Source organism: Calypte anna, chromosome 17 (genome assembly GCF_003957555.1).
Source record: "Calypte anna isolate BGI_N300 chromosome 17, bCalAnn1_v1.p, whole genome shotgun sequence".
Classification (NCBI taxonomy): Eukaryota; Metazoa; Chordata; class Aves; order Apodiformes; family Trochilidae; genus Calypte; species Calypte anna.
Window position 1 is genome coordinate 2,014,636 of NC_044262.1, and position 27,143 is coordinate 2,041,778.

At 37.3% G+C, this 27,143-nt stretch overlaps 2 protein-coding genes across 3 annotated transcripts in view; one reads left to right on the top strand and one right to left on the bottom strand.

Annotated features, from left to right (window-relative positions):
• Positions 1-27,143, top strand: part of RALGPS1 (Ral GEF with PH domain and SH3 binding motif 1) — a 67,062-nt gene that overhangs the window by 18,660 nt on the left and 21,259 nt on the right. For both annotated transcript variants that reach the window (XM_030461227.1, XM_030461229.1), the window contains 2 exons: positions 24,528-24,665; positions 26,348-26,441. In XM_030461227.1, the coding sequence (XP_030317087.1) occupies positions 24,528-24,665; positions 26,348-26,441 (232 nt within the window). The remainder of the gene's footprint in view (positions 1-24,527; positions 24,666-26,347; positions 26,442-27,143) is intronic.
• Positions 819-16,026, bottom strand: ANGPTL2 (angiopoietin like 2). Its single transcript, XM_008499324.2, has 5 exons — positions 15,665-16,026; positions 8,222-9,075; positions 3,093-3,286; positions 2,586-2,856; positions 819-2,471 (listed from the first exon to the last, which is right to left on the bottom strand). Exons 2-5 carry the CDS (start codon positions 9,024-9,026, stop codon positions 2,272-2,274), a joined length of 1,470 nt encoding a protein of 489 aa, XP_008497546.1. The 5' UTR covers positions 9,027-9,075; positions 15,665-16,026; the 3' UTR covers positions 819-2,271.

Consider the following 27,143-nt stretch of genomic DNA (forward strand, 5'->3'; position numbering starts at 1 on the left):
TGGAGATGTATCTGTACCCACATGTGATACAGAAAAACAGTGAATTCCCCATTGTTGAGATCTGCACAAGGTATACCTTAAGTTCTCCATTCCTTCAGCCAGACAAGCATGAAGTGCAGAAATGTGACAGAATAGTTTGTTACCAGTAGCATGAAGATCTTCCAAACTAGTGCATATATGACCAGTGTATTGCTTGGTTTTCTGCACCTTTATCTTAATGTGTGTTATGTGTTGTGCACACCCTGGATGTGCTGTGGTAGCATGTTACCAAAGGAGCACAAGAAGAAGGTGAAGTATGTACATGACTTAAGGATTTTGCTCTCAGGAAGTGTTTATAGACATAAAGTTGGATGTGCATACACAACACACACGATGAAGAACTCCTAAGTGACTCTTCTAAGTGCTTTTTTTCTGACAAAACTAGTGGTTAGTTGTAGATTTCAGCAGGAATTTTACTGCCTTCATGCTAGTTCTAATTGTTAGAGTACTAGGGACAGGCTGTAGAGCCAGTGGATGCATTTAGTATTTCTTACCTAAAACTTACCAGAGTCCAATAGATAAACCAGTGGAAGATAAAATGTGAATAGTGGAAATGTAACTTTAAAAAAGTTCCTGCTCCTTGGGATGTGTGGAAACTTGGCATTTTTCTCAGCTGAAAATTGCTTTGGTTTGGGTGTTCCAACATTTAGACACTTCACACATGTTAACAGTAGTTGTGTATCAGAGTTGATCTGAGTCATGAGTGGTGTGAAATTAAGCAATTATCAGTTCATTTCTATGAGTAATCTGAACTAAAACAGGGTCAAATCTGAACATACCAAAATAACATTTATTGCTTTATTAAAAGATTACAATATTACAGGACTAATCTAATATATTAAAACCCCTACTTTCAGTTATATACAACACATGCTACATGACAAATCAGTTTAATGCACATCATACTGTTGTAAAGAAGTGGTGAGGTAATAAGGGAAAAATATGCAGGTACACGCACACAGACGCACACCAAGGATGTTAAGGGCTTACTGAAAAATAAAACTAACTTCTAGAGGCTTTTGTTCTGCCTCTTTTATGCAGCCTTTAACTTTATTTTTCATGGAAGTTGCTGTTTTGAAGTGGGTATCAAAAAATCTGCTCTAGAAACTTACTTCAGAATAATATTGGAATTCTCCTAGTCAGTGTTTCATAGTTGTGACTGACCTCTAAATACAGACAAGTAAATCTATTTAATAATTTGACAGTACTATGTTATAATTGTGAAATATGGTAAATATAACTTCTCCTGGCTACAAGTAACATCTTTACATAATTTTCATCTACTGGCTAAGGACAGTAAATAGCTTATGTATCTGTATCCATCATTTGCCTGCAAATTTGGATAGTCCCTTTAATTTATATCCAGCCAGTTCTGATTAGAGGCTACACAGCAGGTTATGACTGAAATCAGGTACAAAATACTGAGAGAAATGTGAAGGATAACCTTGTGGGCTATACAGCACATCTGCTGTAAATCTGGATAAATTTCCATATGCAGGTACATAGTTAATTTTTTAAGAAAAATCATTAGTGTTTTTAATTTAAAATATTTGAATCAAATGTGAATTCTGATTTATAGGAGCAGATTATTAAAATGCTCAAAGTAAAGGGGAGAGATTAGATTTATCATGACAGTAATGGTTTCACTATCTGCTCTCAAATCAAATGATATTGTATTAACTTAATTCATGGCAGTTAACAAAGATTAAATTAGAATAATCACACTAATGTACATATACCAGCTACACAGTTCAAAGGATATGTTTTCCTGTGTCAAATTATTGCTCATAATAATAATAATAATAAAACTTTTGCTGTACAGTTTGTAATATTTCCTATATTTGAGAATATTTATACATAAAGTAGCATACAAAAATATTTAAATGTAGTGGCAGTATTTTTACCTTTCAAACTTAATTTACAGGGAATAAAAACCAGAAAGTTTATCTACAGTCCATCTAAACTGCCAGTTATAAAGGCTTCATACAACTACTTCTAGTACTGAGGTGTTCTGAGTATTATGTCATTTCAGTTCCTTTTTTTTTCTTTTTCTTTTTTTTTTTTTTTTCCACCTGGAATGATTTTTTGAAAACACAATATGCAGGCCCTCACATCTTAGCAGTAAATATACAATATCTTACATTCCTCATTTCTGAGAAGATGATTCCCGGTACCAATATCATAGCTTTACATGATTTTTAGAACAAGAAACTAAACTAAGGAAGAATTATTTCAATGGAATGTGTTTGGGTTAGGTCTTATCATCATAACAACTTTCTTTAGTGAATATGAACCCCCACGGAATTCAGCCCAGTAAACCCCATCTTGGTAGCGGCTGCGGTAGTGTCCTCCACGGTACCAAACCCCATTAAGGTTTGAATGAGCACATGCATTGTACCACCATCCTCCCTTCTGGTAATGAGCACAGTTACCTGCCAAAAAAAGTGTAACAAATCTTAACAGCAAGCAAGATAACACACAGAATTATTATTTGGGGGTTAGGGAGGAGGGAATAAAAAGCAAAGCAACTGAAAAGGACCTTGTACCTGTGTATACATCGTGGTCCCGGTCCAGTGTGGTGAATTGTTTACCATTGTGCCAAGTGAAGGAATCTCCTGCATTGCCATTGTAGCGTCCCAGTCTCAACTTGTAATACTCACTTTCTGGCTCCACTCTGAAGCTAGCATACTCAGCAAATACTTTTCGCCCTGACCAGTCTTCCATTGTTATGAGCAGTTTGTAGTTGCCTTGATTTGTTAACCAATAAATATTTTCTAATCCGAGCCAATATTCTCCATCTATATTACCAAATCCTTGCTGTAAATTAAGCAGGAGAAGCATGTTAATATTTATGCATCTTAGTTTTAGTGGTAAATCTGAGTGTATTCTTAAGTAGAAAACCATAGTAACTTATTCATAGAGACTTTCTCTTCTGGAAGGGTAAACACACAAGTTCCTTTTAAAGTAAGCTTTTGGCCAAATCACACCCTAAATTAACATTACCAATAATTTTTTTGAGGGTAGAAAACATCAAACTGCTCACTTGTCCTAACCTTGTATGTCTCCCAGTTCCTGAAAAAGTTGACAGACCCATCCAGCCGTCTCTGGATAACTGTCCAGCCACCAGGGTCGTGACGTTGGTCACACCAGACCTGCATGAGCCTGTTTGTGTTTTCTGGTTTTACAAGGTAGATGGAGCTTGTATCATGGCCATCTTCTAATGCTTGTAGACAGTCTCTCCAGGGACCTGTCAGGGTCAAAACAAAGATGCAGTTCAGTACCTCTTTAATGAATTGGTAAGTTTTTGCAGTAGATTTGCTTCTGCTGAGTAGTGTTGGGTTTGGGTTTTTTTCCTGTGTATTGAAGATATGGTGTTTCCTAAGTGTTGTCAGCCAAATTAATCTCTTGTAACTTTATTTCTGGAACATTTCACAATAAATTACTAAAGGTAGATTTAAAAAAAAATACTTAAGGCAACTGCACTTAATACATATTATATATACCTTTAAAGAAACATAATATGAATGACTCCATAGATTAGTGTTAATAATACTAGAAAAACAATGTTAAGTTCAGCTTCATTTCTGTCTTTGAGAAATTCAGTATTATAGATAGATCCCTAAAAACATTGTTGGCACAGACATGAATTATGGCATTGGCAACATAAATTAAGAATACAGGTGTTACTGTTGTCACATTAAGAAATGATAACACAAAACAGAAATTCAGATTTGTAGCTCTGAGTGCCCAGTTACATAGGGAGCAAAACTGTAGATGAATGAGAAGGCTTTTAAAATACTTTGTGTTCACAGAAATTACAAATAAGGTTCTCCTGTTTTCAGAAGGAGAATGCATTTTTTTCCTTGAATTTAGTTCATTCCATAAAAAGCTTACTCTTTTTGAAAGTGTCTTCCATTCATAACTTCTAAAGACATTTTCTCCAGTGGGAAGATAGTTAGATTTCATTTTAATAGTTCTGAGAAACAGATTTAAATGAACCAGGAGCCTGTGTTGGTACCTGCAGATTGACTCCCTCAGCTGCTGTGCTGCTGTCCTCATGTTGTGTAACTGGGAGAGTAAGGTCAACAAGTTGTCATTCACTGTCCAACACTGGTAATGGTATTTCTACCTTTGTACTCAGTAAACTAGTAATACATATTTTACAGAAGCAACCTCAGCATTTTGCAGGGCTGAGTTTTTTTGTTTCTTTGGTTTTTTTAGATTTCTGGCAGTTTTGATGTAGATGCAGTATTCTGTGACACATTAAAGGAAAACAGTCCTAAAATAATCAACTACAGATCTTTGATCTTGTCTTCATAGAAATAAATATATAGTAGTATATGATGTAAGATTTGCAGTTTCTTTCTCTGCAGTGCTCTATTGCTTATGATTCTTTTCTCTGAAAGTGCTTGAAGGTGAAGATAAGCTGTTGTAAATACTTCATAGCAGAGTTTTATACTACTTTTCCAGGACAGGTGATTTTTATTTTTTTTTTTAGATACTAACTTATAATCTTTTCTACCAATATTTCAGTTTGAGATAAGCTATTCATGTGAGTCTGTTTCTTACCTACAATGTAGCAGTGCTTCACATACTGTTTTGTCCTATTGTATGTAGAATTCTACACTGTAGAGAATTGTTTCAGATCTGTTTGAATTTCTAGACTCCATGGGCTAAACTTTTTGATGTTATAAACTAAAACCCTGTCATTGTAGATAAACCACATCTGCTTTTTTCATTACCATATTAAAGCTTGTGGTTGTTAATCATTAATTAATGCAAAACTGTTGGGCTTTGGTGTGTAGTAGCTCTACACCCCACCCCAAATCTCTGTGTGTGAACTCCAAGAAAGGAGTTGTTGTTTTCACAGAAAACCATTTCATCCTGAAATCTTCAGTTAGGCATTTAGCTCTTTCAAGTAAGTCTAAGGAGCAATATTCCTAAATAGGACTAAAGAAATATGACTTGAAATTCATATTTTGCCTAGTAGAAAGGACTAAACCACAGCTATAGTTATTTTGAACAATATCTGGTTGTGACACTAGGTGACTTATTTATTGATATTTTTTAATTATTATGTAGAATTTCAGTATTGTGTACATGTTTAGTATTTTGCAGACAATTAAATTTACTCAACTTGTTCTTATGGGCATGAATGGGAAACAGGAATGCACAAATAGGAATTTGAAGTAAATGATTTGTGGATAACATATCAAGCAATTCTATGCAGAATCAATATCAAGTTGTTGTTTTGGGTTTTTTTAACATTTTCCTTTCTTTTAGTGATGAACCAGCAACAGGAACACCGAGGTGGTTTTTTATGCCTCATAAAATAAGACTTTCTAGGGAAATGCATGGATCAAAGCATGACAGTAATCCTTGAAGAGAACTTTTTTTGACACTTGTTGCCTACCTATTTCAGTGAGTTATTTTTTGCTATATTCTTGCTATAGAATGGCTAGTGTTGGAAAGGACCTTAAAGATCAGCTACTTCAAAGCCCCCCTGCATGGGCAGGGACACCTTCCACTAGACCAGGTTACACAAGGTCCCATCCAACCAGAGGCAGCCACAACTTCCTTAGGCAAGCTGTTCCAGTGTCTCACCACCCTCAAATTAAAGAATTCCTTCCTAATGTTTAACCTCAATCTCCCCTCTTCAATTTTTAAACCATTTCCCCTTGTACTTCCTCTACACAACCATGTAAAAAGCTCTACCCCAGTTTTCTTGTAGGCCCCCCTTCAGATATTGGAAGTTAACCAACTTCCAACTATCTGTTGGTAACAGATAAATAAATAGCAAATCTTTGGAATTTGCTACGGATATGTTTTTCATGGATATCTATAAATCACTTTATTATAATTCTCTGTATTGCATTTGTACCCAGTAAGTAGGGAGGAACTAACTGAATATGTGAAATAGAAAGCAGCATAGGTGGTCTTAATCATGCAGTAATGGATGCCACAGTGATTAAGAAAGGAAAGTGAAAAGCAAAACAAATAAACTTGAATGTAACAGACTTGAGCAAATTCAGAGAGCATGCCCAGAAAATGCTTTAGGCAGTTTGTCCAAGCAGTTTAAAAGATTGTTAAAGAGGCTCTAAGGACACTGCAATGATTGCAGATATTGGGTAAGGAAGGTTTTAAGAAAGTGACCTAGCTAAATCATGACCCTTCCAGTGGCTTTCAAAACGTGAAGAAAGGTAAAAGTAGATGAATGAGAAGGCTAGCTCAAAGTATCAGGTATGGCTGGTTGTCCATGGGGTTTGTTTGTTTGTGTTCAACAAAATAACAGTAGCATGGACGTAATATAGAAAATGAAGTAAAGCTGTAATAGTAAAACTGCAGTAAATCTTTAATCAAGCAAAACTACTTGCCTTTGTGAGGAAGGAGGGCTATTAACAGATTAAATTGAGAAGGCATTTAGTATTTTTGTTCCATTTTGCTTCAGTTAGCATTGCACAGGTTGACTATGATCAAATGATCCAGCAGCTTTGACAAAGGTTGAGAACTCAAGACTGAGTACTGTAAGAATTGGGTTAAAATATAGGTGGATTTTTTCCAGCTGCTGGGCAGCTGTGGTGGGCTTTATTTGGGCTTTGGGTTGTTGGTTGTGAGCATGGCTGGATGGGAGATGGGTGTTTTTGTGGGTTTTTCCTAATTCATTCCAGACACCTGGCTGAAGTGTCATTTATGTCCTTAATTGTGGGGAGAGATTTTGTTGCGATCTGCTTGCTGAGTGAAGAACATTCTGAAGGATGGGGAAGAGGTATTAAATGCCATTTCCTTTCATTCCTTGCACAGAAAGAAACGTGGGGAGAGGGGAGGAGGGTACCTTGGAAATGAAAGGTTAAATAGCTTAACTTCAGTTGTTGGAAAGTTGCTTGAACAAATAAAACTAATTCAAATGAGAGAAGTTAATATTAGAATGGATTTCTGCAGAAGAAATGTGACATTTCTTTTTCTGATAAGAAGGGAGAACTAGTAGTTATCAAATCTTATCCTGGAATCATGGACTTTGGAAAGGACCTCTGGAGGTGAACATGAAAAAAAGCTGCTTAAGTAGCATTTCCTTGGGTGAGAATCTAGGAGTTACACAGGGATGCAAGTTGGTCATGAGTCAATGCTTTACGTTGCAAAAAAGAAAAATGCTCTAACTGAATAGATCAACAAAAGTACAGTGCACATGTACAGTTCTGTTCTGCTGTGTGATGGTGAAGCTTCAGCTCCTGTTCAGCAATATTGTGAAATAACTGCTTTTTGTAGCAAAGGATGTTAGAGAACGTGTTTTAGGCTGAAACAGCTGCTTTCATTGTGAATATTTCCACAACAAATAAGTGGGTTTGGGTTGGGTTGGGTTGGGTTGGTTGGTTTTGATGTGGCAGTTGCATTGTTTGCTAATTCTGAAGAGTTTGATGATGTCATTTGGAATATGTTGCAAATGGCCTTGAAAAATAGAGTGCAGTTCATGTGCCTTACTGTCACTCAGGTCTAAGTTTCAGATCTCTCTGGCTCCCCTATCCTCTTTATCATGTAGATCAGTTGATCTCTAGTGTGATTTCAGATGCCTCTAATCTTGCTTGTGGCAGAAATTGTAAGACTCTTAATGAAGGATGTGTAATATCTCTTGCTATTCCAACACTTGCTTCCCTTTCTTCCTGTCTTAGAGAACATGTGCCCTGTGTGAGGTGCAGCCCAGATACACACTCCTTTTTGAGTTACACAAGTACAAAAATTATCACATGATAGATCAAGGAACCTGTAAACCTTCATAAATGCTTACACAAACAGCATCAAACCCCTTCAGATGTAAGGAATCATAGCAGTTTGGTCTTGGGCATGAGTGAGTAAAATTTAGATGACTGATTGTTGATTAATAAGATTTTTCTGCAGTTCCTTTATCTTGCTCATCTCATATAGCTGGTGGGTTTGTCTTGGCAAAGTAACATGAGAATATCTGTAAGGCTAGTGGCTCTGAATTTTGCTTTCTTTCTGTGCTTGAACTACTACATGTATATAGAAAATACACGAGAAATACACAGATGTCAGATCTAAGGAATCTCAGTTCAAAATAATAATCTGCATTTATTTAGCTAAAGAAATAAATTGTATTTTTTATGAATTAAAATGTTGTCCTCTGCAAATTAGTAAAAAATAATGTATACGTATCAATAATATTACTTACCAGATGGTTTATCAGTTGAAGTTGGAATACTAGTACCTGCAGGCATGGTTGGTAGGGTAGGTGGCAAAGCCTTTAAGTTCTGATCACTCTGAATCTCATTAGTAGATATCTGGTTAATAATACGATTGTAAGTAGGAGGCTGGTATGCTTTATTTGGTGGCTGTGGAGTTTGTGGCAGTGGCTTTATGGATGGCATTCTTTGACAATGTTCTTCCAGTTGGGCAATTATTATTGACTGATTATTGGCAATTGACATCAAATGTTGGTACTTGTGCTCTAAGTCCTTGTATTTGTTTGCAAGCTGCAACATATCTGCAGTTTGGTTCAAAATCTTATTCTCAAGTTGAGAAAGTTCTAAGGCATTATCACGTTTCCGGATAATTTCATGTAGTAACTGCATATAGAGTTGTGTGACACGAGAATTCATGTTTCTGCTCTCTTTTCTTAAGAGTTTAACCTCATTTACAATCCCACCATCCACCTCTACCAGTTGCTGGAGAGTTTCTATTTGTCTCTTTTGTTTAATAAGTTCATTGTTAAGTAACTGTAATTCTTGTTTATTTACCCTGTTTTCGAGTAGAACTTCAGGCTCCTTAGAATTAACACAAATAGCACCTGTTACTCTCTGCTGAGGTACAATAAAGGTGTAAGTGCATTTATCCTGGGTGTCACTGGAACGTTTGTATCTGTTCGTATAAATGAATTCTTGTTCTGCTTCCTCATCATTGGCTCCAAATTCTTCTGTTTTGCTTGCAGTAGCTCCCATAGCAGCTATTAGCAGTAAACAGATGAATCTCGTCATCATGATCCTCTAGTTCTGGTCAAGTATTCTTCTGCAAAGAACTTTTTAATATCTGTTTTAAAATAAATTTTAACAATAAATAGCAAATAGGAAATCAGTGCAAGCTTACAAAGAGTAATCTATTCTAAAACTTTATGAAGTATTTAATATTAATTAACAAAGGGGGTATTTTTTTGTCCAGCATCAACTTTTATGTTGCCTAAAGGGGACATCACTGGGAATAGCTGTATCATTCTCTCACCAGAACTATAGTTCCTGGTTTATCTGAACCCTGTCGAGAACCACGAGAAACTTAATACCTGGAAGAGTCCTTTCTTCCACATAAGTAACACAAGAGTTTTAATTTAAGTGTGAACTACATTTTCATTTCTTACAGTTACAAATACAACCTCTAAACAGAATGTAAGCTAATATGTGCTGTCAAACATCCTAAAAATATCAAATAGCTCAACTGCAGTATTTTATAGCTGCATGTATACTGCAGGAGATACAGCTTGCTGAGATGAAATACATCATTTCACATGGAATGACCTTTCAGTATTTAAATAACTGTCACTGTGCTTCGTCATCTCTAGCACAATAAAATTTTTAAATTACATTAAATGATGATAGTAACAACTGTGGGAAACTGGAATGAGTCCAGCTGAGTGCAGCCAACATGGATAGCTGGAGGCTGGCAGACATGATGTATGAGGAGCAGCTACGTTTGTTTAGCATCCAGAAGAGAAGGGGAAGGAGGAGACATCTTACTCCTATCTTCAGCTGCTTAAAAGAGTGTTTGTAGAGAAGTGAACAGTGAAAGTATAATGGTCAGTGGATACAAATTGCCACAGGAAGAATTCATTCTGGGTTCTAGAAAAAAAGAATTTCATAGTGAGAGTGAGTAAGGACTGAAGCAGTCACCCAAAGGGATAGTGGAACCTCCATGGCTGGAAATAGGTAAACTTTTGATTCAGGCAAGGCTCTGAGCAGCCTGATCTAATGAAATTAGCCTTGCTCTGTAAAACCAAGGTGACATCCCATCCCATCAGAATCATTTTACAATTCTACACAGCTGGTGACTTTTAAGCATTTTTATGAGTATGTATGCATAATAATTATTCATACTAAGAAGAGATTTAGTTGTCATTCATATACATTTGTCTGTTGTTCTGAAATTAACCACAGGAGTTTCTCTAAATGCTTCTGTAAGTGATTCAAACAGAAGCAACCAGGACTTGATCATTATAAAAGTTTTTATATGTACATTTTTGCCCTCAATTACTTCTTGAGAATAAAGCTCATTTTCATTTTGCAAATGGAAAGGAATTGTGCTTTATGGAACTTATGCTGAAAACTTGTCAGATAAGAGTTTGGATTTTGACATGGTTTCTGTAAGTAAAGGAATGTTGTTTAGAGCTCCTGAAAACAGGGAACATAAACTCACCCCAGACAGCTTCAACTTGAATAATCAGCATTTGCACAGCAGGTCACACTTGGAAACCCTGGCAGATTTCCAGACCTCTTATTTCTGCACAAATGGACTGTTTTTGCAAATTTCTTTTGCATATAGGTGTAAAATGGGCTTTATTTCACTATTTGAATTGGAACATCTATTTTTCCTCCTCAAAAATTGCTAGTTATTATGACCACTAAGAAGAAACTTTTTCCTCAGAGTTCACTTGTGTCTTTGTGACAGTATCTCATCTTTACCTGAGCACAGGAGCTGGGCTGTACATTCTTACCTAAGCTGAAGAAATTGTGTGTTTTTTCTCTATTTTTTAAGGAAGGAAACAATGTAATGTAGTTCATCAGCCTCATCTTAGCATATCAGGTCAAACATCTTTCAGAATAGAAACCTTCAGTTGGAAGGGACCTACAACAGTCATCTAATCATCTAGTTCTAGTGCCTGTCAACAGTTCAGGGCTGGTCAAGTCAGAGCATGGAATTAAGGGTGTTGTCTCTTTAGGATTGGGGCATAGACCACCTCTAGGAAAGCCTGTTCCAGTGCTCCTGAGTTTGACCAATGTTCATAGAAGGTAAGCCACCAGTGAATGACTACAGCATGATTAGATTGTGCTGAAATGCTTTTCTCTCTTCACCTTGGCTGTATGTTACCTTTCCTAAGGTTTTCTTCTCAGAAGAAAAAAAGATTAAAAGGGAAAACACAGTGGTAAGAGAAGGCTCCTGTACAAATAGAAGCTGTAACTGTACTATCTTTAGATGTGCTTCTTTCTGCAGATCCTATTACAAAGTGATCTCTTAAGTCTCATTTGTCTGTAATTGTTCAGATTTAAAGTAAATTAAAAAAAAAAAAGTGTTGAGAATGAGGCCTATATGGTGAGCTAGCAAATATAAATGGCATTTCTTATTTCCAGTTGGATTCAAGTGAAGCTCATAACCAAACCTTACTGGAAGGACGGCAGAGAAACAATTCTAAGGAGTACTTGAATGATTTTTAATGTCTGTTTTTCTTTTTGAGTGGGGGAGCATAAGATTTCTGGGCATCAGAATGCCTTCCCATGGGAGAGGAACATGATGTCTAGCACACTAGATTACAGTTTTCTTCTGATGCACATTTGCCAAGTAGTTGCTCTTTGTACTTAACCAGCACCGCTGCTTGCTGGTCACTGCTCTTCCTGTCTCTTTGGTTCTGCCCCCTCTTCCTCTCTCACTCTCCCAGAAAGTCTGCTGCAGTGGACCAGGAGAGAACTATATTACTTGGGCCATATTTGGCACCACTGCAAAATTCCACTTGGCTATAGACTTCCCAATTGTACCACAACACAGAATTATATAAAAACATGCTTACAGGTTTGGTGAAAAATTTCTTCATTGCTGAAGAACAGCAAGTCTTTTATCCTCATGCACAGTGACAAAACTACTACAACAAGCAAGTATACAAACAAAAATGGGAAAAGTAAAAGAAGGAAACTTAAGAAGAAAGATGTGTCGTTTTAATGAAAAGTGAAATAGAACTTCTCATTAGAAGTATGGAAGTTTGAAGTAATTTCATTTCTAGATTCTGGCTGTTGAGGTCTTGTGTACTGATAAAAACACTTTTCATGGGAGTAGAGTCAGGACAAGCTTGCCCTAGTGCAGATGTACCTTGAACCAATTTACCCCACTTGGCAGTATATATTACTTTATTCAAACAAAATAATATTTCTTTTCTATTTGTCTTTTGCCAGTATAAATGGCATCCATCTGTCTGAAAACTTGCAGCAGCATCACTGTGTGGGTTATAATCATAGTCCTTTTCATGCCCCTCACCAGGGTATGTGCTTTGGTTAAGATTTCAGTTTGTATACCAAATATTGGCCAATCTGTGTATATAACTGGAAGTATGTAATAATAAGTTGGTTTCTTTGCTCATACATTGTTTGCCCAGATGAGGATGTTCCCATGATCTGGTAAAAAAAGGAGGATATCAGATGTTTCAGCACTTTATTATTTTCTCCTGCCCTTTAAAGGGAAAAAGTAAATAGAATTTTTCTTAAGCATTGCTTCGAAATACTTTTCTGTGCTGTACTCTGTCATGCTTATATGGAACTTTTGGCTAGTCAAATATATTGCTTTCTGATTCTTATGAATATCTTCAAATTTATGTGTAATATTTCAACAAGATTTGACTTCAGGAACTATTTGAATTGCAGCATAATTGAATTTGCTGCAGAGAATGTAATTAAAACCACTACCAGTTTGGTGTGAGGAGCTATCAGAATCTGATACATGATGAAGATAGCAGCAATTCTCACTTCAAAAAGTTAGAAAAGAGTTTCAGGGGCTTTTGTGTGCAGCTAAGGTATTGTTTTTAGTTTCAGGGCTAAGTTAAGATAAATATTGTTTAAAAAGTAATGGAGAGGTTTCCTTTATGCCTTTTTAAGCAGAAGTGCTCAGTAACCTTTCAAAATCGGATTTGCCACTTAAATCATCATATCTTTCAGATAACTGCTGTTTATACAACAGATTTACCGTTTTCTGTCATTTTCACTTGGCACCCTAACAAGGCTTCCAGACCATTACCTTCCTTAGAGAGTTAATTCCACAATTTGGATGGTTACTTTTTATTACTTCACTGCATTTTCTGGATATATTTTTGTGTCATCTTGTAATTTTTTTTTTGCTAATTCATTTCATTAAAGAGTGGATAGGCAAGGTCCAACACTCCCAATTCATTCCCATCCTTGTAAATTGTCCTTACTCAAAGGATAATAGTCTAGAGGCTTAATCCTTAAGCACATATACAGGTTTAGCATGCCAGAACTGAATACACCATAATTAAACTGATACTTCAGAACCTTCCAGAAATACCCAGATAGATGAAATAACATATATAAGAAGGATGAGATACACACTGTTTGCACAGCACTGATACTTTCTGACATTTCTCAGTCTTCTGATGGAGAAGAACAAAGCAGCAGTGATACACCACATGCAGATGAGTTGGTTTGCTAGGCTAAACTGGGGTTATAAAATTCAGTTCTGGTTAATCAGTTGCTGTGTGCTGGTCTGGCTTTTCCTACATGCTATGGAACCTTTTGTGCAGATTCCTTAAGCACTTAGATGTACAGATGAGGGCATGTACACAAAAGGCAAAGTGTTATCTATTCCAGCATTTCTTGAAAAGAGAACTATTTTATTTGATTGTGAATTCACACATAGTTTGGTAATTGTTCATTCTAAAGACAAAACATGAAAAACTAACAAGCTTCCCTGTTTCTTTCATGCTGTGGTCTTTGATATTAAGGGAGGCTTTTAAATGACTGCAGTTAGAATTTTTAATTGGCTTGTAAAATCAAACAGAGCAAGAGTATTGAAAATGTAACATTCTACTATAAAAGGATCAGAGGGTTTTGTTTTGGTTTTTCTTTGTTAATGTTAACAAACATTAGTTTTTGCTTCTGCAGAGTCCTTTGATGGTCAGTGTTTGTCATCTTACAGTTAGCTGGCATGTTCCAGGCACCAGGCCAGTAATATGATCTGTATTTCATAACACCATTGTGATAACATAGATAAGAATGAATTTTCTGAAGCTGCTTTCTCACTCCCTGCCTCTTTTTCTCAGAGTTCATGTACTGTTCTTACTCCTTGTCTTGCATGGAATTATATTAATCCATTCTTGCAGTTTTCCAGGCAGCCATAATCTTTTGTGTGATTTATTAATGTTTGCTCTTAAGAGGGACTTAGAGGTTTTCTTCTAGAATTAAATCCCATAGTTTGATTTTTAGATGAAGAGCACCTGTGAAAAAATTAATACTTTTTTTTGCTTTGTTTTTTGTAAAAGGAGAGAGCAATTCACAGTGAAAATACAGCACAATAGTATGTGTGTCACATGTATTAGGAAAAGCTTTAAAGTTTTGTTTGAAGTTTTAAAGTAAATATAATAGGGGATAGGGGAAAGCTGACACATTAAAGCATCCAGTTTCAGTTATGAAAATGTGATGTAAAACTAAGTTGAAAATTTTAACTCCATACTTACAGGGGGAATGATTTTTTGTTTTTTTCCACTAGTTACTTAATTCCATTATAAGACAGAAATTAATTCATTGTTGTAGATACTTTTATTATAATGTATTCTATACTTTCCTGTGCACTTAAATTTCTGGTGAGTTTTGGTGAAAGGAAATACTTCTACAAGGGAAATGGATGAAAAACTCATTCTGAAGCATTGCTATCTTAATTAACTCTTGGAGAACTTTTGTTTTGAAATAATATCAAGTGCTGCAAGGAACTTCAAAAGATTCTTTATCTTTTGTTGCCATGTAACTATTTTCCATTTTTGGCAAAAGATAGCTTTTTTAGTTACAAGAAGTACAAATTTTCTTTCTGGATTACCAAGAATTTTTGTCCTGTTGTTTGTGGATTGTTCTTTGTGCTTTACCAAAATTCTGTCATAGATGTGGAATGTAATTATTAAGAGAGAGCACTGCTTTTGTTGTTACTTCCCTTAGGAGCGGCCTCACCTTATTTTCACCTAATCCAGTCACTACCAAAAAGTGTTCACACTGAGTGTGTGCAAGTGTGTACGTGCACATTGTGTGTAACAGCCCTTCAACAGACTCTGATTTTAATAAACACTATTAATTTTGCCCATGGAAAATACCATTTAGGTCGAATAGCAAATGCTTATGCAAAGATACTTATAAATGCTAGGTTTGTTTCTGAATTAAATTTTTTTTTTGTGAGATCTTTCAAATATTTTATAGAGCCTACTATAATAAAGTTTCAGCAGCTTTTATATCTCCTTGAACAGATGTGAGTGTGAGAGGCTGAACAGAGATTTCATAGCTTTTAGTACAGTTAGTCCTTTAGAAAAGTTACCATAGAAGTTGCTATGACCTAGAGAGTTGGTTGAAAGAGCCATGGCATTTCAGTGAGTTTGAAGTCTGAAGGCCAAAGTTACATGCAGAATTAAGATGAAAAAAACATTTGAAAATAATGGCAGGAAGGCTTTTTACCGTCTGGCATCATTAAATATCTCAACTACCTTGACAAATATATTTAAATTTCATTTATTGTTTTTTCAGAGGCAGAACCAGGCTCTGCCCTGCTGAGCACAAGTCACACTTTTGACAGGCCCGGCTGCCTGGGTCAGTCCCGCACCCCGGGAACACGGGAGGGCTCCTACCGCAGTCCCTTCTGTGCTATCCGTTCTTACCCTGTCTCCTCGGCTTCTTTCTTCCGTCCTCAGCCTGCTTTCACCACAGGTTCTCAGGGCAGCCCGTCCCTAGGAGCTGTGACATCCCGCTGAGCTGGGGGTGTCCGGGCTGTATCAGTGACCGCAGCCCGCAGCGGACCCGCTTTGTGTGCCCGGCTGGTCACGGAGATAGCGGGGGGGATCTGCGGAGTCCTCCCTTCGGTCTCTCGGAGATTTATCACAGCCTGGCCCCGTGCCGTGCTGCCTCCCAGGCCCGGTCCGGCGTTCCCGATGCCAGGGCAGGGCTCGGTGTTCCGCCCCCGGAGCCCCTCCTGCCCGGGGCTGCCGCAGCCTCGCTTGAACTTCAGCCTCTTTGTGGCAGGCTCTCGTCCTGGTAGGGGGAAAAAAAGAAGAAAAAAAAAAAGGAAAAAAAAAAGAAAGGAGAAAAAAAAAAAAAAAAAAAAAAAGACAAGCCTGCACCGAGCTGACAAGTTCTGGTTGGATAAGCCGCTTCCTCCTCCCACCAGCACCGGGGCTCCACCCGCGACAGGCGCCCGCGGGTGCCCCCGGCAGCAGCGGGGCCGACCCAGCCCGGGGCGGGGGGCGGAGCGGGGGCAGCGCTGTGCCGGGGGCGGGCAGGGGGTGAGCGGACCCGGGGGGGAGTCGGGTGTCTCTTTGGGTGGCCCGGCCCGCCCGGCCCGGTAGCCTCCCCGCAACTTACGGGCTCTGCTCCCGGTACGGCGGGGCCCGAGGAACGGCCGCGGCCTTAGCTCTGCGGCCCCGCCACGGAGGGGGATCCGCGGTTTAAAGCTATTTTTTCTGTTGTGTGCGAAAACTATAATCGGTAAGGCTAGCGGTGATTTCTGGAGACTCAGGAATATGGCTTTGCTGGGGTTTTGTAGATCAAATCGGATGTTAGCATGTGTAACTGCATAGTATTCATCATCCCCAAAATGTCGGGTCGGGGACCAGGGCTACTTCCTGCTGAATGATCTTTCCACGACGTCCTTGCCGATGGAGAAACGAGGGGTATTTTTCGTCGCAGTAATCTCTGCTTGTTTTTACTGACCAGTCCTCTTTCTAAGGAATGAGAGAAATAAAGACCGCTTGATTTCGAGTAAAGCTGAAAGTCTCCATTTTTCAGGAAACTGCATGTGTGCAAACATAATGGAAATAAAAACTGTCCAAATGCAAGCAAGTTCTTAACATCATCTAATGTAAATTGAGAACTTAGATTGCTTCTTGAGTTGGGTATTTCGATATCAGTTTTAAAACTGAATTCATGTTTGTTAATCATTAATGTTCTCTTCCAGATAATAAATCTATATACATATATAAAAAAGTAAAAATAGCCAAGCCCTTTATTTCTGTGATCATCCCCATTTCTGAATAAGAAACAATATACTGGTACACAGATCAACCTTCAAAGTATTTTTTTGTCTTTTTAAAGCTGTCTAAGTAGCCTGCTTCTGGAAATTTTTGTGTAAGGGTCATTCCAAGTCATGTATGACAAAACTTTCTTCATTCTTTGATTCTTCGATTTGGAAAAACAAAGTTGTGCCAACTTAATAGGTGACAGGAAGCTTTTATTTGGATGTGCCGAATGTTTGTAGAATATGTGAATTGTTTGGATAACACCAGGTGTTTGTCCTTTGGGAAAGGATTGGCGGGAAAAATGACATTATTTAGTGTGCTTGAACTAAATGGGAATGCATTTTACTTGGATCTGTAACACTGTGGAGTTAGTTGCTCTTGTTAAAGGCTTTGGGCTGAATTACATTTTCAAACTGTTTTATAGTTGTTCCATTTGCTTTCATACTGAGAATCTCAGAGATCAACTTATGTTTGAATCTATGATTGGAGATTAATAGATGCTACTAGTACTAGGGTATTAATAGCCACTTATTTCTGGCTGTGAAAGCAGACATTTGTCTTCTTCAGAGTAATTCAGTCAGGAAGGAGTGGGCTAATGGTAGAGTTGGCTTTGAGAACTGGTGAAAATACCATAGAACAGCTGGTCATGGAAGTCAACTTTCAATTAGTGATCAGAAGCTCAATGTAACCGAAATGGATAAGAATGTTCCAATCTTAAATAAGGCAAAATTGGAGAAATCAAACTGGGTAGTTTTTCAGACAGTGCAGTTCAGGTGCTGAATTAATTTGCCATGAGATCTTTTGAAAGAGAAAATTTTGAGGAAGTTTATGGAGGGAGAGCAGGAAAAAGAAAAACTGAACAGACAGAATCCGAGAAGAAATGTTGTAAAGAAAAAATAACACCCAGACTTAAGCACAAATATGTTTATACAAAGATCTATCTCAGGAAGTCCCTGAACCCCAGCTTACTGCTGACAGGAAGCTACTTGAGGAAAACAACTATTGTACCTTTGCCTTTTACCATGGCAGGGATGCTTTCTACTAGACAGTGCATAAGAGCATGATTTGTACCAGTCAGAGGTGATCTGGGGCATAAATTCCTGATTATAATTCCAGCTGAATCACTGGTAACTTTTTTCTTTCACACACTGGAATCTTATTTTGAGAGTTACTTGGTTTGTGCTGCACTTGATCATCTATTTTTCTATATTAGGCTTAATTGCTACAGTGATAAAAGTGAAATCATAGGTTCCGGTAATCCATGAGGGTAAGGCTGGTCAGGAAACAATGTGGGATTGTTTTCTTCTTTCAGTTTTGGGATGGCTGAGTACAAAGCATGACAGTATTTTACTTTGTACATTAAACATAGATAAGAGGAATGGCTGAAAGTGAGTTACTTGATTTAAAGAGGTTCTTTGGTGTTCCAGGTGAGCATGACTTTCTGAGAAGTCTCAGATGTTTGCAGACACTCTTTAATGGCCTTTTGGATTAGCAGCCCTGCTTATAAAAGTTTTTCTTTTGAGGTCACCATTGTGCTTGAGTGAAGGGCAAAACTTGCCTGCCATATGAGGAAAGGTTGAGTTTGTCCGGCCTTGAGAAAGTAAGGCTTAGAGGAGACCTGTGTTCTAATGTTTAAAAGGTGGCAACAAAGAAGATGGAGACTGTCTTCTTGCAAGGAAATCACCTGGAAAAGACGAGGGGTAATGAGTACAAGGGACACCTGGGGACATTCTGACTGGACACAAGATGAAAATTTTTCATAATGAATAAAATCAGCTATTGGCAAAATCTTCCCAAGGAAGTAGTGGATTCCACAACGTTGGACATTTTAAAGTTTCAGCTGGACAGGGTGCTGGGCCATCTTGTCTAGACTGTGCTTTTGCCAGGAAAGGTTGGACCAGATGAACCCTGAGGTCATTTCCAGCCTTACATTCTGTGATTCTATGAAAGCTTCATATAGAACATCAACAGTCTTGGCATGAAATGCAACATGATGGTAGGATCCTCAGTTGATTATTCAGTATACCAGAAGGTAAGGAATAATGTTTTTGCTGAAGTGCTTTGCATCAAATGTCAATCTGAGAAGTCAGTTTACTGAAATTGTATTACTTTTATGTCCTTTAAAACTTTTTAATATTTAACTGTGCTGAAATGTCACTGTAAAAGCACTAGTATTTCCAGCTGTCTATGACAGACATTAGTAGAAAATGCTTGTTATATTGAGTCACTGTTATATTCTTTGTATTCCTACCAGGACTGATGTTACCCATTAGTTTAGTTTAAAGTCTCTTTGGAGATCAGGACTCTACATAAACAAACTCTGCTGTGGTAGACCTGAGAAACCACTAAAGGTTGATGAAGTTTGAAAAGGCTATTCTATATCTGTTACACTTAGAAATAATACCACTGCAATTAAAAACATTGCCACTTAGGCTTATGATGGATCCTCTTCCACAGAAAGATTTTATTGTTCTTTATTAAAAGATAGTGAAAACTGTATAGAAAAATGAAGTGCAATCTAATGGTTTAAATTAGCAGAGTGCTCTGCCTGAGGTAAATGAAATGATTAAAGAAGCAAATTACAATTAATCTGAATAGCAAATGAAGCTCAAGAGAGAAAAAACTTCCATCCAAAAACTTCTCAATGGATTAAACTCAATTCACAAATAGTCTCAGGAAGATGAAAACCACATTTTTTACTGATTTATTATTTGGTGAAAAATAATTATCTTCAAGCTCACTTTTTCTTATTAAATATTTGAAAGAATCAAAACGTTAGTTTGAACAATTTGAAACACATGTACTCTACTACACACGTTCTTAGTCTTTATTCTGATGACTTGGGACATGAAGTAAGTATGACTGAGAAAGCAGTCTGATAAAATGCAAGCATCTGTGCATAGAGCCAAGAAACAAGCTGCTGTCACGCACTTGGAGTGATCTTTTTGACTCAGCCTCATTGCAGTTCTGTGTTTGCACGTGTGTGGTGTGCTGATGCTGTGTTCTGGCTGGCTTGCATCAGATGGAGGTGATAAACCTGCTCATAATCCCACCTTTACTTTCCTGTGAGTGACTCCATTCACTTGGCTACTGTGCTGGACATATGTATCACAAATCACATGTTATTGCTTTGGCAAAGATTTGCCTTCAGTTGTTTTTAGAGTACTCCAAGTCCTACCAGGGTTAACCAGTATATACATTTGGTTTTGTAGAAAATTTTTCCAGCCCTTAGTCCATGGAAAATACCCGTTCTTCTTGAAACCAATGATACCACAAAACTGTTGGCTGCTCTGACTATGAGCTCATTGCCTAAGAATGGTGTAGTTGGTTTTACAGACTGCTGACTGTAGTGATTTGGACTCGCTACCACTTAGTTAATTGATAAGTTGCTTTCTCTCTCTCCTGTGCTTTATTTAGGATAGCCACACTACTGGATGTGGCAAAAGCTTTCATAAGTACTGCTGATGTTTTGCCTCTCTTGGTTTGCCTATCAAACCAGTGTAATTAGTCAACTTTGGGGCAGAAAAAAAGGAAAATAATTGTTTTCCATAGGTTCATTTGTGTAATGCCTGCCAGCTACTGCGTGACCTAATCAAATGCTCTGTGTACTGCTTCCTGTGCTAACAAAATGCACCCATGTTACACTGCAGCACATGTGCACTCAGGGGCTTCGAGGTCATGAATATCTTTAGAAAGTGTACATGATGATAAATAAGAACTAAATTTGTTTATTAAAGCATTTAGCTTCCTCCCCCCCATCTTGTATGTTTATGGTTGCCACAGTAACAGTACAATTTACCAAACTAGCTGTTTCCTAACTTAGCTGCCTTTGCAGCATTGCAAAGACCCTTAGCAGAGCATTATGCACTGAAGCATATATAAAGTATACAGTAGTGGAGTGCTCTAACCACTGAGTTGTTAGATCTACTGTTTCACAGTCTTACAGTCACTTAAAAACAAAGAAAGGGCACAGTTGAGAATGATGCAAATTTTAAACCTTAATCTGCACATATTTTTTGCAGTGTGTATTTGTGGGATGATTTTAGTGACTGGAGGTATTTGATTGGTACACCTTGTGCCTGCAAGTTGTCATAAGTGCACAGAAGATACTTGAATAAATCATGCTGCGACTTCTGCGGGCTGCACTTCATTACATATTTTGTATAAGGAATTTGAATTGCACTTTTAAAAAGTTTTCCTGTTCATAATATTTATTTTCATGAGGTCTTTCTGATGTGAAAATGCTTTCTCCTTCACTGAACTCCTAGAAAGTAGGGGATTACAATAGCTTGCCCAGGTCAAAGAAATATGTGGCAGAACAGAAAACTTGAACTCAGATTTTCTGACTACAAGCCAGGTACTTTAAAAAAAAACAGATTTCCTTTTGTTTCTGCTGCTGCAGTTTAAAGAGGTAATAGAAGCTTAGCTATTAATCAAGACACAAGTACTCAGACTTAAGTTTGTATCCTGCTGAATACTGCAGTATTCCATAAATAAGTTTTCAATGAAATTTAGACTTGGAAGTTGTTGTCCGTTGGGTGAAGCACTCAAAATGCATCATCTGGGTGCCACTGACCACTGTATTTCAAGGTCACTTTTTTGTTGTACTTCAGTTTCCATGTCTTTAAACTGTCAGTAATATTCCTGCTTTGTCTGAGTGCTACAATAAAAAAAACCATAAGAGCCAAGCATTGTAGTACTTTTTACCAATTTAGAAGTAATCATGCCCCTTTATACAGTGTGATTGCTATTGATAATTCTAGTTCTGGTTTCTTTGGCTATGCTTTTCCTCAGACTGTGTTATTATTTCCATGATACCATGAACTAACGAATAAAGCATTGTCTGCACACAATATGCAGCTGCAAAAATTAGTTCTAGTAAAAATGGAGAAAAATTAGTATCACTGGAAAATGGTTTGCTTGTGGAAGCAGCTGCCCATGAGCTCAGCCTCTGGAAAATATCCTGATGGCTTCACATCTTAGAGAGCTGTTTTCAGTGCACAGTAGCACACACTTAAGCCAAGGTTTGAAAAGCTAGTGCTGCATGTTTTCTTTGGCATATGGCAACCCTGAGCCTTTCCTTTGAGAAGCAGGTCTTAAAATCTTCTGCTGAAGGGAACAAATTTGTGATTTCTCTGAGCAAAGTAAACTGATTCTAATTATTCCTATTATCACATCATGTGTAGAAGAGTTGAAAATGCCACTGCCCAGATGAAGTCTGGTAAAAAAAGAATCACAAAAAACTAATCAGCCATCCTGCACTGAAAGGAGGGGGGAAAGCAACACCCTTGAAGAGGTGTAGCTTGTTGTGCATTTAGAAAGAATATGTTGTGTTACATTCCAGCATGTTACATTCAGTTTGAGTTTTTACTGGCATCATCAGTTTGATTTCCTTCTTCTTGCACCCCACAAAAATGATGTCACAGTGAAGTATGAGGTGTACACAACATGTGAATGAGATTTTGCTCATGCCTATACTCCTTACTTATTAAAATGAAACAAAATTGCCTGGTCTGTTTTTGTTTGTTTGTTTTGTTGTTTTGGGTTTGTTTTCAATAAGCTGTAAAGAAGAAAACCCTAGGGAGCCACATGGCTTTTCTTAAATTTGCTAGACTATTGCTGGTGGTCTGTAGCTTATAGCAGCTCTATCACTGCATTATTGTCATGAGACACTACCAGAGAACATGTACTTTCAGGAAAAAAAATTATTTTCCCAGATGGAAATCTTACTTTCAGGGTATGGTTGGAGTTTCTTATTTTGTTTTGTTTTGTTTTTATCCGAGTAAGCTTGAGGTATACATAGTACCAGGTGATTGCATTAAAGTAATTCGTTTTCACTGCACAGAGATCTGGTTATTATCAGTAACTATCCAAGCATACTGAAATTCTCTCAGGAGTGTGTTGCTTAGATGTGCCCCTTCCATTTAAAACAATTGTACATGACCAGCATGGCTGCATTTCCTTTTTTAATAGCTGTAATTTACTGAAAAAACGTAATGTTGTAAATGTAGAAGAGCACAAGTGAGACAGCTAGCTTTTTTCCTGAAGCAGAGTGTTCTTTTTAAGGCAGGGTAAGAAAACATGGGGTAGAGGAGGAGTCATTAATGATAAATATGCTCAAAAAAGGGTATGGAAAATCTAATGTGGAAATAGGGTACATTTTTATGCTGTGTATGTTATTTCCCCACTCAGAAGAATGTTCCGTTCTTTGCACAGCTGATAGAATAGTTTAGGAATATATTAAATTAAAGCCTGCTTGCAAACTTAAGAGGACCTATAAACATCTTTTTGAAAATATCTTTTGAATGTGTTTTCTGAAGTGGAATAACAACTATAAATTTGCAATGCCTTTGTACTCAGCACTTACGTAAATGGTGAAAAGATGTTCCTGAAAAGCTATGGTTGTTCTTGGAAAGGATTAAATGTGCCAGGCTCCATCCTCCCTCCAGAGCTCCACAGGCAGATTCTGTGCCTGAGACCATCTTGTAGGTGTCTGAGGTGCAGTGAAATGCTGCACTGTCCTTACTGATAACAGCACAGGTCTGCTTCAGGATGAGGATTTGATCATGCCCTTCCTGAGGAAGTTTGCTGCCAAGGTTGATGGGTGGAGTGGAAAACAGCAGTCAGCAATCAGGAAGATTCCATTAGTTTAGCTTTCTAGGACCACAGTACAGTGTGTGAGCTTTTGGAGCTTTTAGCTTGTATTTGAGATCATCTGTGGTTTGGAGAAAGGTGTTTCAGAGAAAGGTGTTTTGGTAGGATGTAGATGTTGTTAAATCAGCCTTCAGGGACGTTATGGTTAGCTGTTCTAATATTGTAGTTGATGTTGGTGTTCTCTGATGTTTTAATATGTTTTTCCCTAGCTCAAAGGAATCGAAAACTATAAATATTAGTTTATTAGGGCAAGTGTTGGAAAGTACATTCTGAGTACTGTTACTAAACCATTAGAAGAATATGTGAGTTCAGTGGTGAGCTGAAATGCTGAAAAAGCTGCAGTTTACAGAGCTGTCTCAAGGGTTCATGCATTACAATTGCCACATGCTGTTGTTTTCAGTAGATTCTGCTTCAATATAAACTTTTTATGAGCAGTCTCGGATTTATTCTATTTCAGATCTAGCAGAGTGTTAAAATATTTCCAGTTAGCTTGTTTTTAAATAAAAGTGTTCTTGATGGAACGAGTGCTCATGGAACATGATCTGTTGCTAACTGATGACATTGAGATTTCAAGATACACAGAGAAAAGGGCTGATAGGAATGGATTTTAATAGATCTAATTAAGCAGGTAGAGAAGATGTAGCTACAATGTGTTTGATCACGTTTGTATTTACTCAAATAATGGATACATGTATGTGGTGTGACAAAATTCTGAGCAGCTTTTGCTTTCTGGTTTTTCAGTGTCCTTGTTATGATCCTGCAAAGTGCTCCAAGTTGACAGCCAATATAAATGCTCATGTCATAGAACTCTGTTTGAAACCTTAGATCAATTGGTTGGTTGACTTGTTTGTTTCAGGAATTTATCTCTTGGATTTAATCTACATTGATTCTGCATATCCTGCTTCAGGCAGCATTATGGGGAATGAACAGAGATCCAATCAAATGAACAATATCCTCCGAATCATAGCTGATCTGCAAGTCTCCTGTAACTATGGTTGGTAAAACTTGTTACACCTCTTAAGCCTTAACTACAATTTCTTTAATACAACACTGTGTAACCCGGTTTTTGCCCTGTATAAAGGTAACATGGGGCTAACTTTACTCCAGTTGAACACTGGTAAATGATACAGCTTCCACTTCTGTGCAGTTTCTATGTTACCAGTGAATTAGGCAAATTAGCATTTATTTTAAATTGTAAATGCTATAGCAAGTTGTGCAGAGAGTAAGGCTACAGGTGGGCTACAAACTACATGTTTTCAAGTACAGCTATTGTATTTACGTTATATTGTATCCACAAGAGGCAGTCAGAGGGAATTATCTTAATCCCTTTCCTTTGTAGTGCATAGGATGTCTTTGGAGTGTAGAATGCATTGCTTTCGTTATAAGTTTATCGTTATAAGTTTAAGTTTTCGTTATAAGTTTATTGTTTTATATGCTTATAAAAAAAATACAAATATTTCAGTCTGTACAACAGCTGTTAAACTGTGTGTGAAGCTATTCCACATGCCTCACTGGTTGAGCAAGTGAGGAAGATGAAGGGGCTGCTTCTTGATGTTGATGGGTTTTTGGTGTTTTTTTTTAACTGTGACAATTTTACTCTGAAATGACTTTCTGCAGCTCTAGCCTAGTGAAGGTTTATGTCAACAAATGTTCTGGTTTGGGGATCTTGACAAATACTCAGCATGCTGCTGGTGACCTAGCATGATTTGGCACAGCATAAACATGAAGCAAGCTGGAAAACCTTGAGAGCAGCTGTACAATGAAATAAATTCAGAACACATAAATTTTACAGTTTTAGAGAGTTATGAATAGAAGAAAAAAAGTTAGATTGTGAGAAAATGAGGTGAAAAATTACTTAAGTATCTTCAACTATCCAGCCCATGCCCTCTGTATTCAACCTGGGTGTTATAAAGTATTCAAAGGTAGGGATTAGGCATAATAATGTATGATTTTGAATAACTAGATTATTCAGCTGTCATGTTCCTATTGTGACTTTCACTGTGTCCTGGAATACTTTGAATGACAAAAGAAACCTCCTTATTTCACTGTCTCTTTCCTTCTTGCAGTTTTAGTGGCTTCCTGTATTGCTATGCATTATTTTTGAGTGCATTTGTTAAAATCAGAATGTAAATTAAAATATGGTCTTGAGTGAACATAATGCTGGAATAAGGGGTGCCTCTGAAACAGTTGTGACTGTGTAACAGTTAAGTTAGGTACTTCAAGGCTGTTCCTGTCCATGCACCATGTATTAAAGGATTTTTCTTTCATTCTGAACTTAGTGTCTTTCTCAGTGATATTCAGCATTGTAATTTTTGAGTCTCTTCACTTTATTATGACAACCACTGACACACTGGCTGCAGGCTTTAATGTGCCCCAGAACAGTGAGCACAAAATTGAAGCAGAGTCTGCAGAAAGTAACTCTTCTACTTGAAAGACAGAATATGATTTCATGATGGTGAAAGGCAGATGTGTTTTCTTTAACAGCTGAGTATCACTTTCTCTCAATTTTATCTTTACCATCTTAGAGTTTGTCTGATTTATTATTTAGGAAGGTTCAGTTTTTCTGTTTCCATTAAGATAACTGAGAACTGAAAAAAGGAAAAAAAACCTGAAATAATAATTAATTATTAATTACATGGATGTTTCATCTTTTTTTTTTCTTTGAACACTCTACAGATCATCTTACAACACTGCCCCATGTGCAGAAGTATTTGAAGTCTGTACGTTACATTGAAGAACTGCAGAAATTTGTAGAAGATGACAATTATAAGTAAGTACTGTTCTTTCCTTAAGGTTTGGGGTAATATATTGGAAAGATCACTTGGCCATTAGTTGAATTAGAGTTGAATAAAAAGCCGTGGCTGAAGATGATTTGGGTTTTTTCTGGTGCTCTTAATATTTTATTAATACACCTGAAAATACCAAGGTGCTTGAGTGAAATCCAGTCTTCCTTCAAGCCTCTTACCAGATTTCCAAAATTAAATATCTTTGTAGAATTTAAAAGCAGATGATAATTTAGTCTTTCTTCTATTACGTGATATTTGTGTTCTCAGAATTTTATTCAGGAATGTTAAAGCCATTTCTAAGAAGTCTAGAATTGACTGTGCTATTGTAAATAATACATTAAAAAAATAATCTTCCAGTTTCAAATAACTATTTTTAAAAAGCTGATGCTTTAGATACAAACCTGACAGTTTTGGAGATTTAAGCAAGTTAAAGCAATGCTTAGAAAAGAGGTGAAGAGCTATCCTGAACAGTGGTGTGAAGTAGACACCACAGGACACATTGCTCAATATGTGAATGTGCCTGTTAAAGAAGGTGATAATCCCTGAAAGAACTAACACAGTCCAGACCTAATCATAGGTCTGGCAGCCAAGGTTTAAAATCACACAAGCAAGGCAGATGGAATGCTATATAATCAGCTATTGATAAGTATAATACCTCTATTTAGGTGAGCAGAATTAAAAGCATT

What these genes read in the sequence shown, in the direction of transcription:
- ANGPTL2 (XM_008499324.2), bottom strand. Translation starts at nt 9,026, where the DNA reads ATGATGACGAGATTCATCTGTTTACTGCTAATAGCTGCTATGGGAGCT. An exon ending in TTCAACTGATAAACCATCTG is followed by an intron (nt 3,287 to 8,221) that starts GTAAGTAATATT and finishes TGACCCTGACAG; the next exon opens with GTCCCTGGAGAGACTGTCTA. An exon ending in GGAACTGGGAGACATACAAG is followed by an intron (nt 2,857 to 3,092) that starts GTTAGGACAAGT and finishes CTTAATTTACAG; the next exon opens with CAAGGATTTGGTAATATAGA.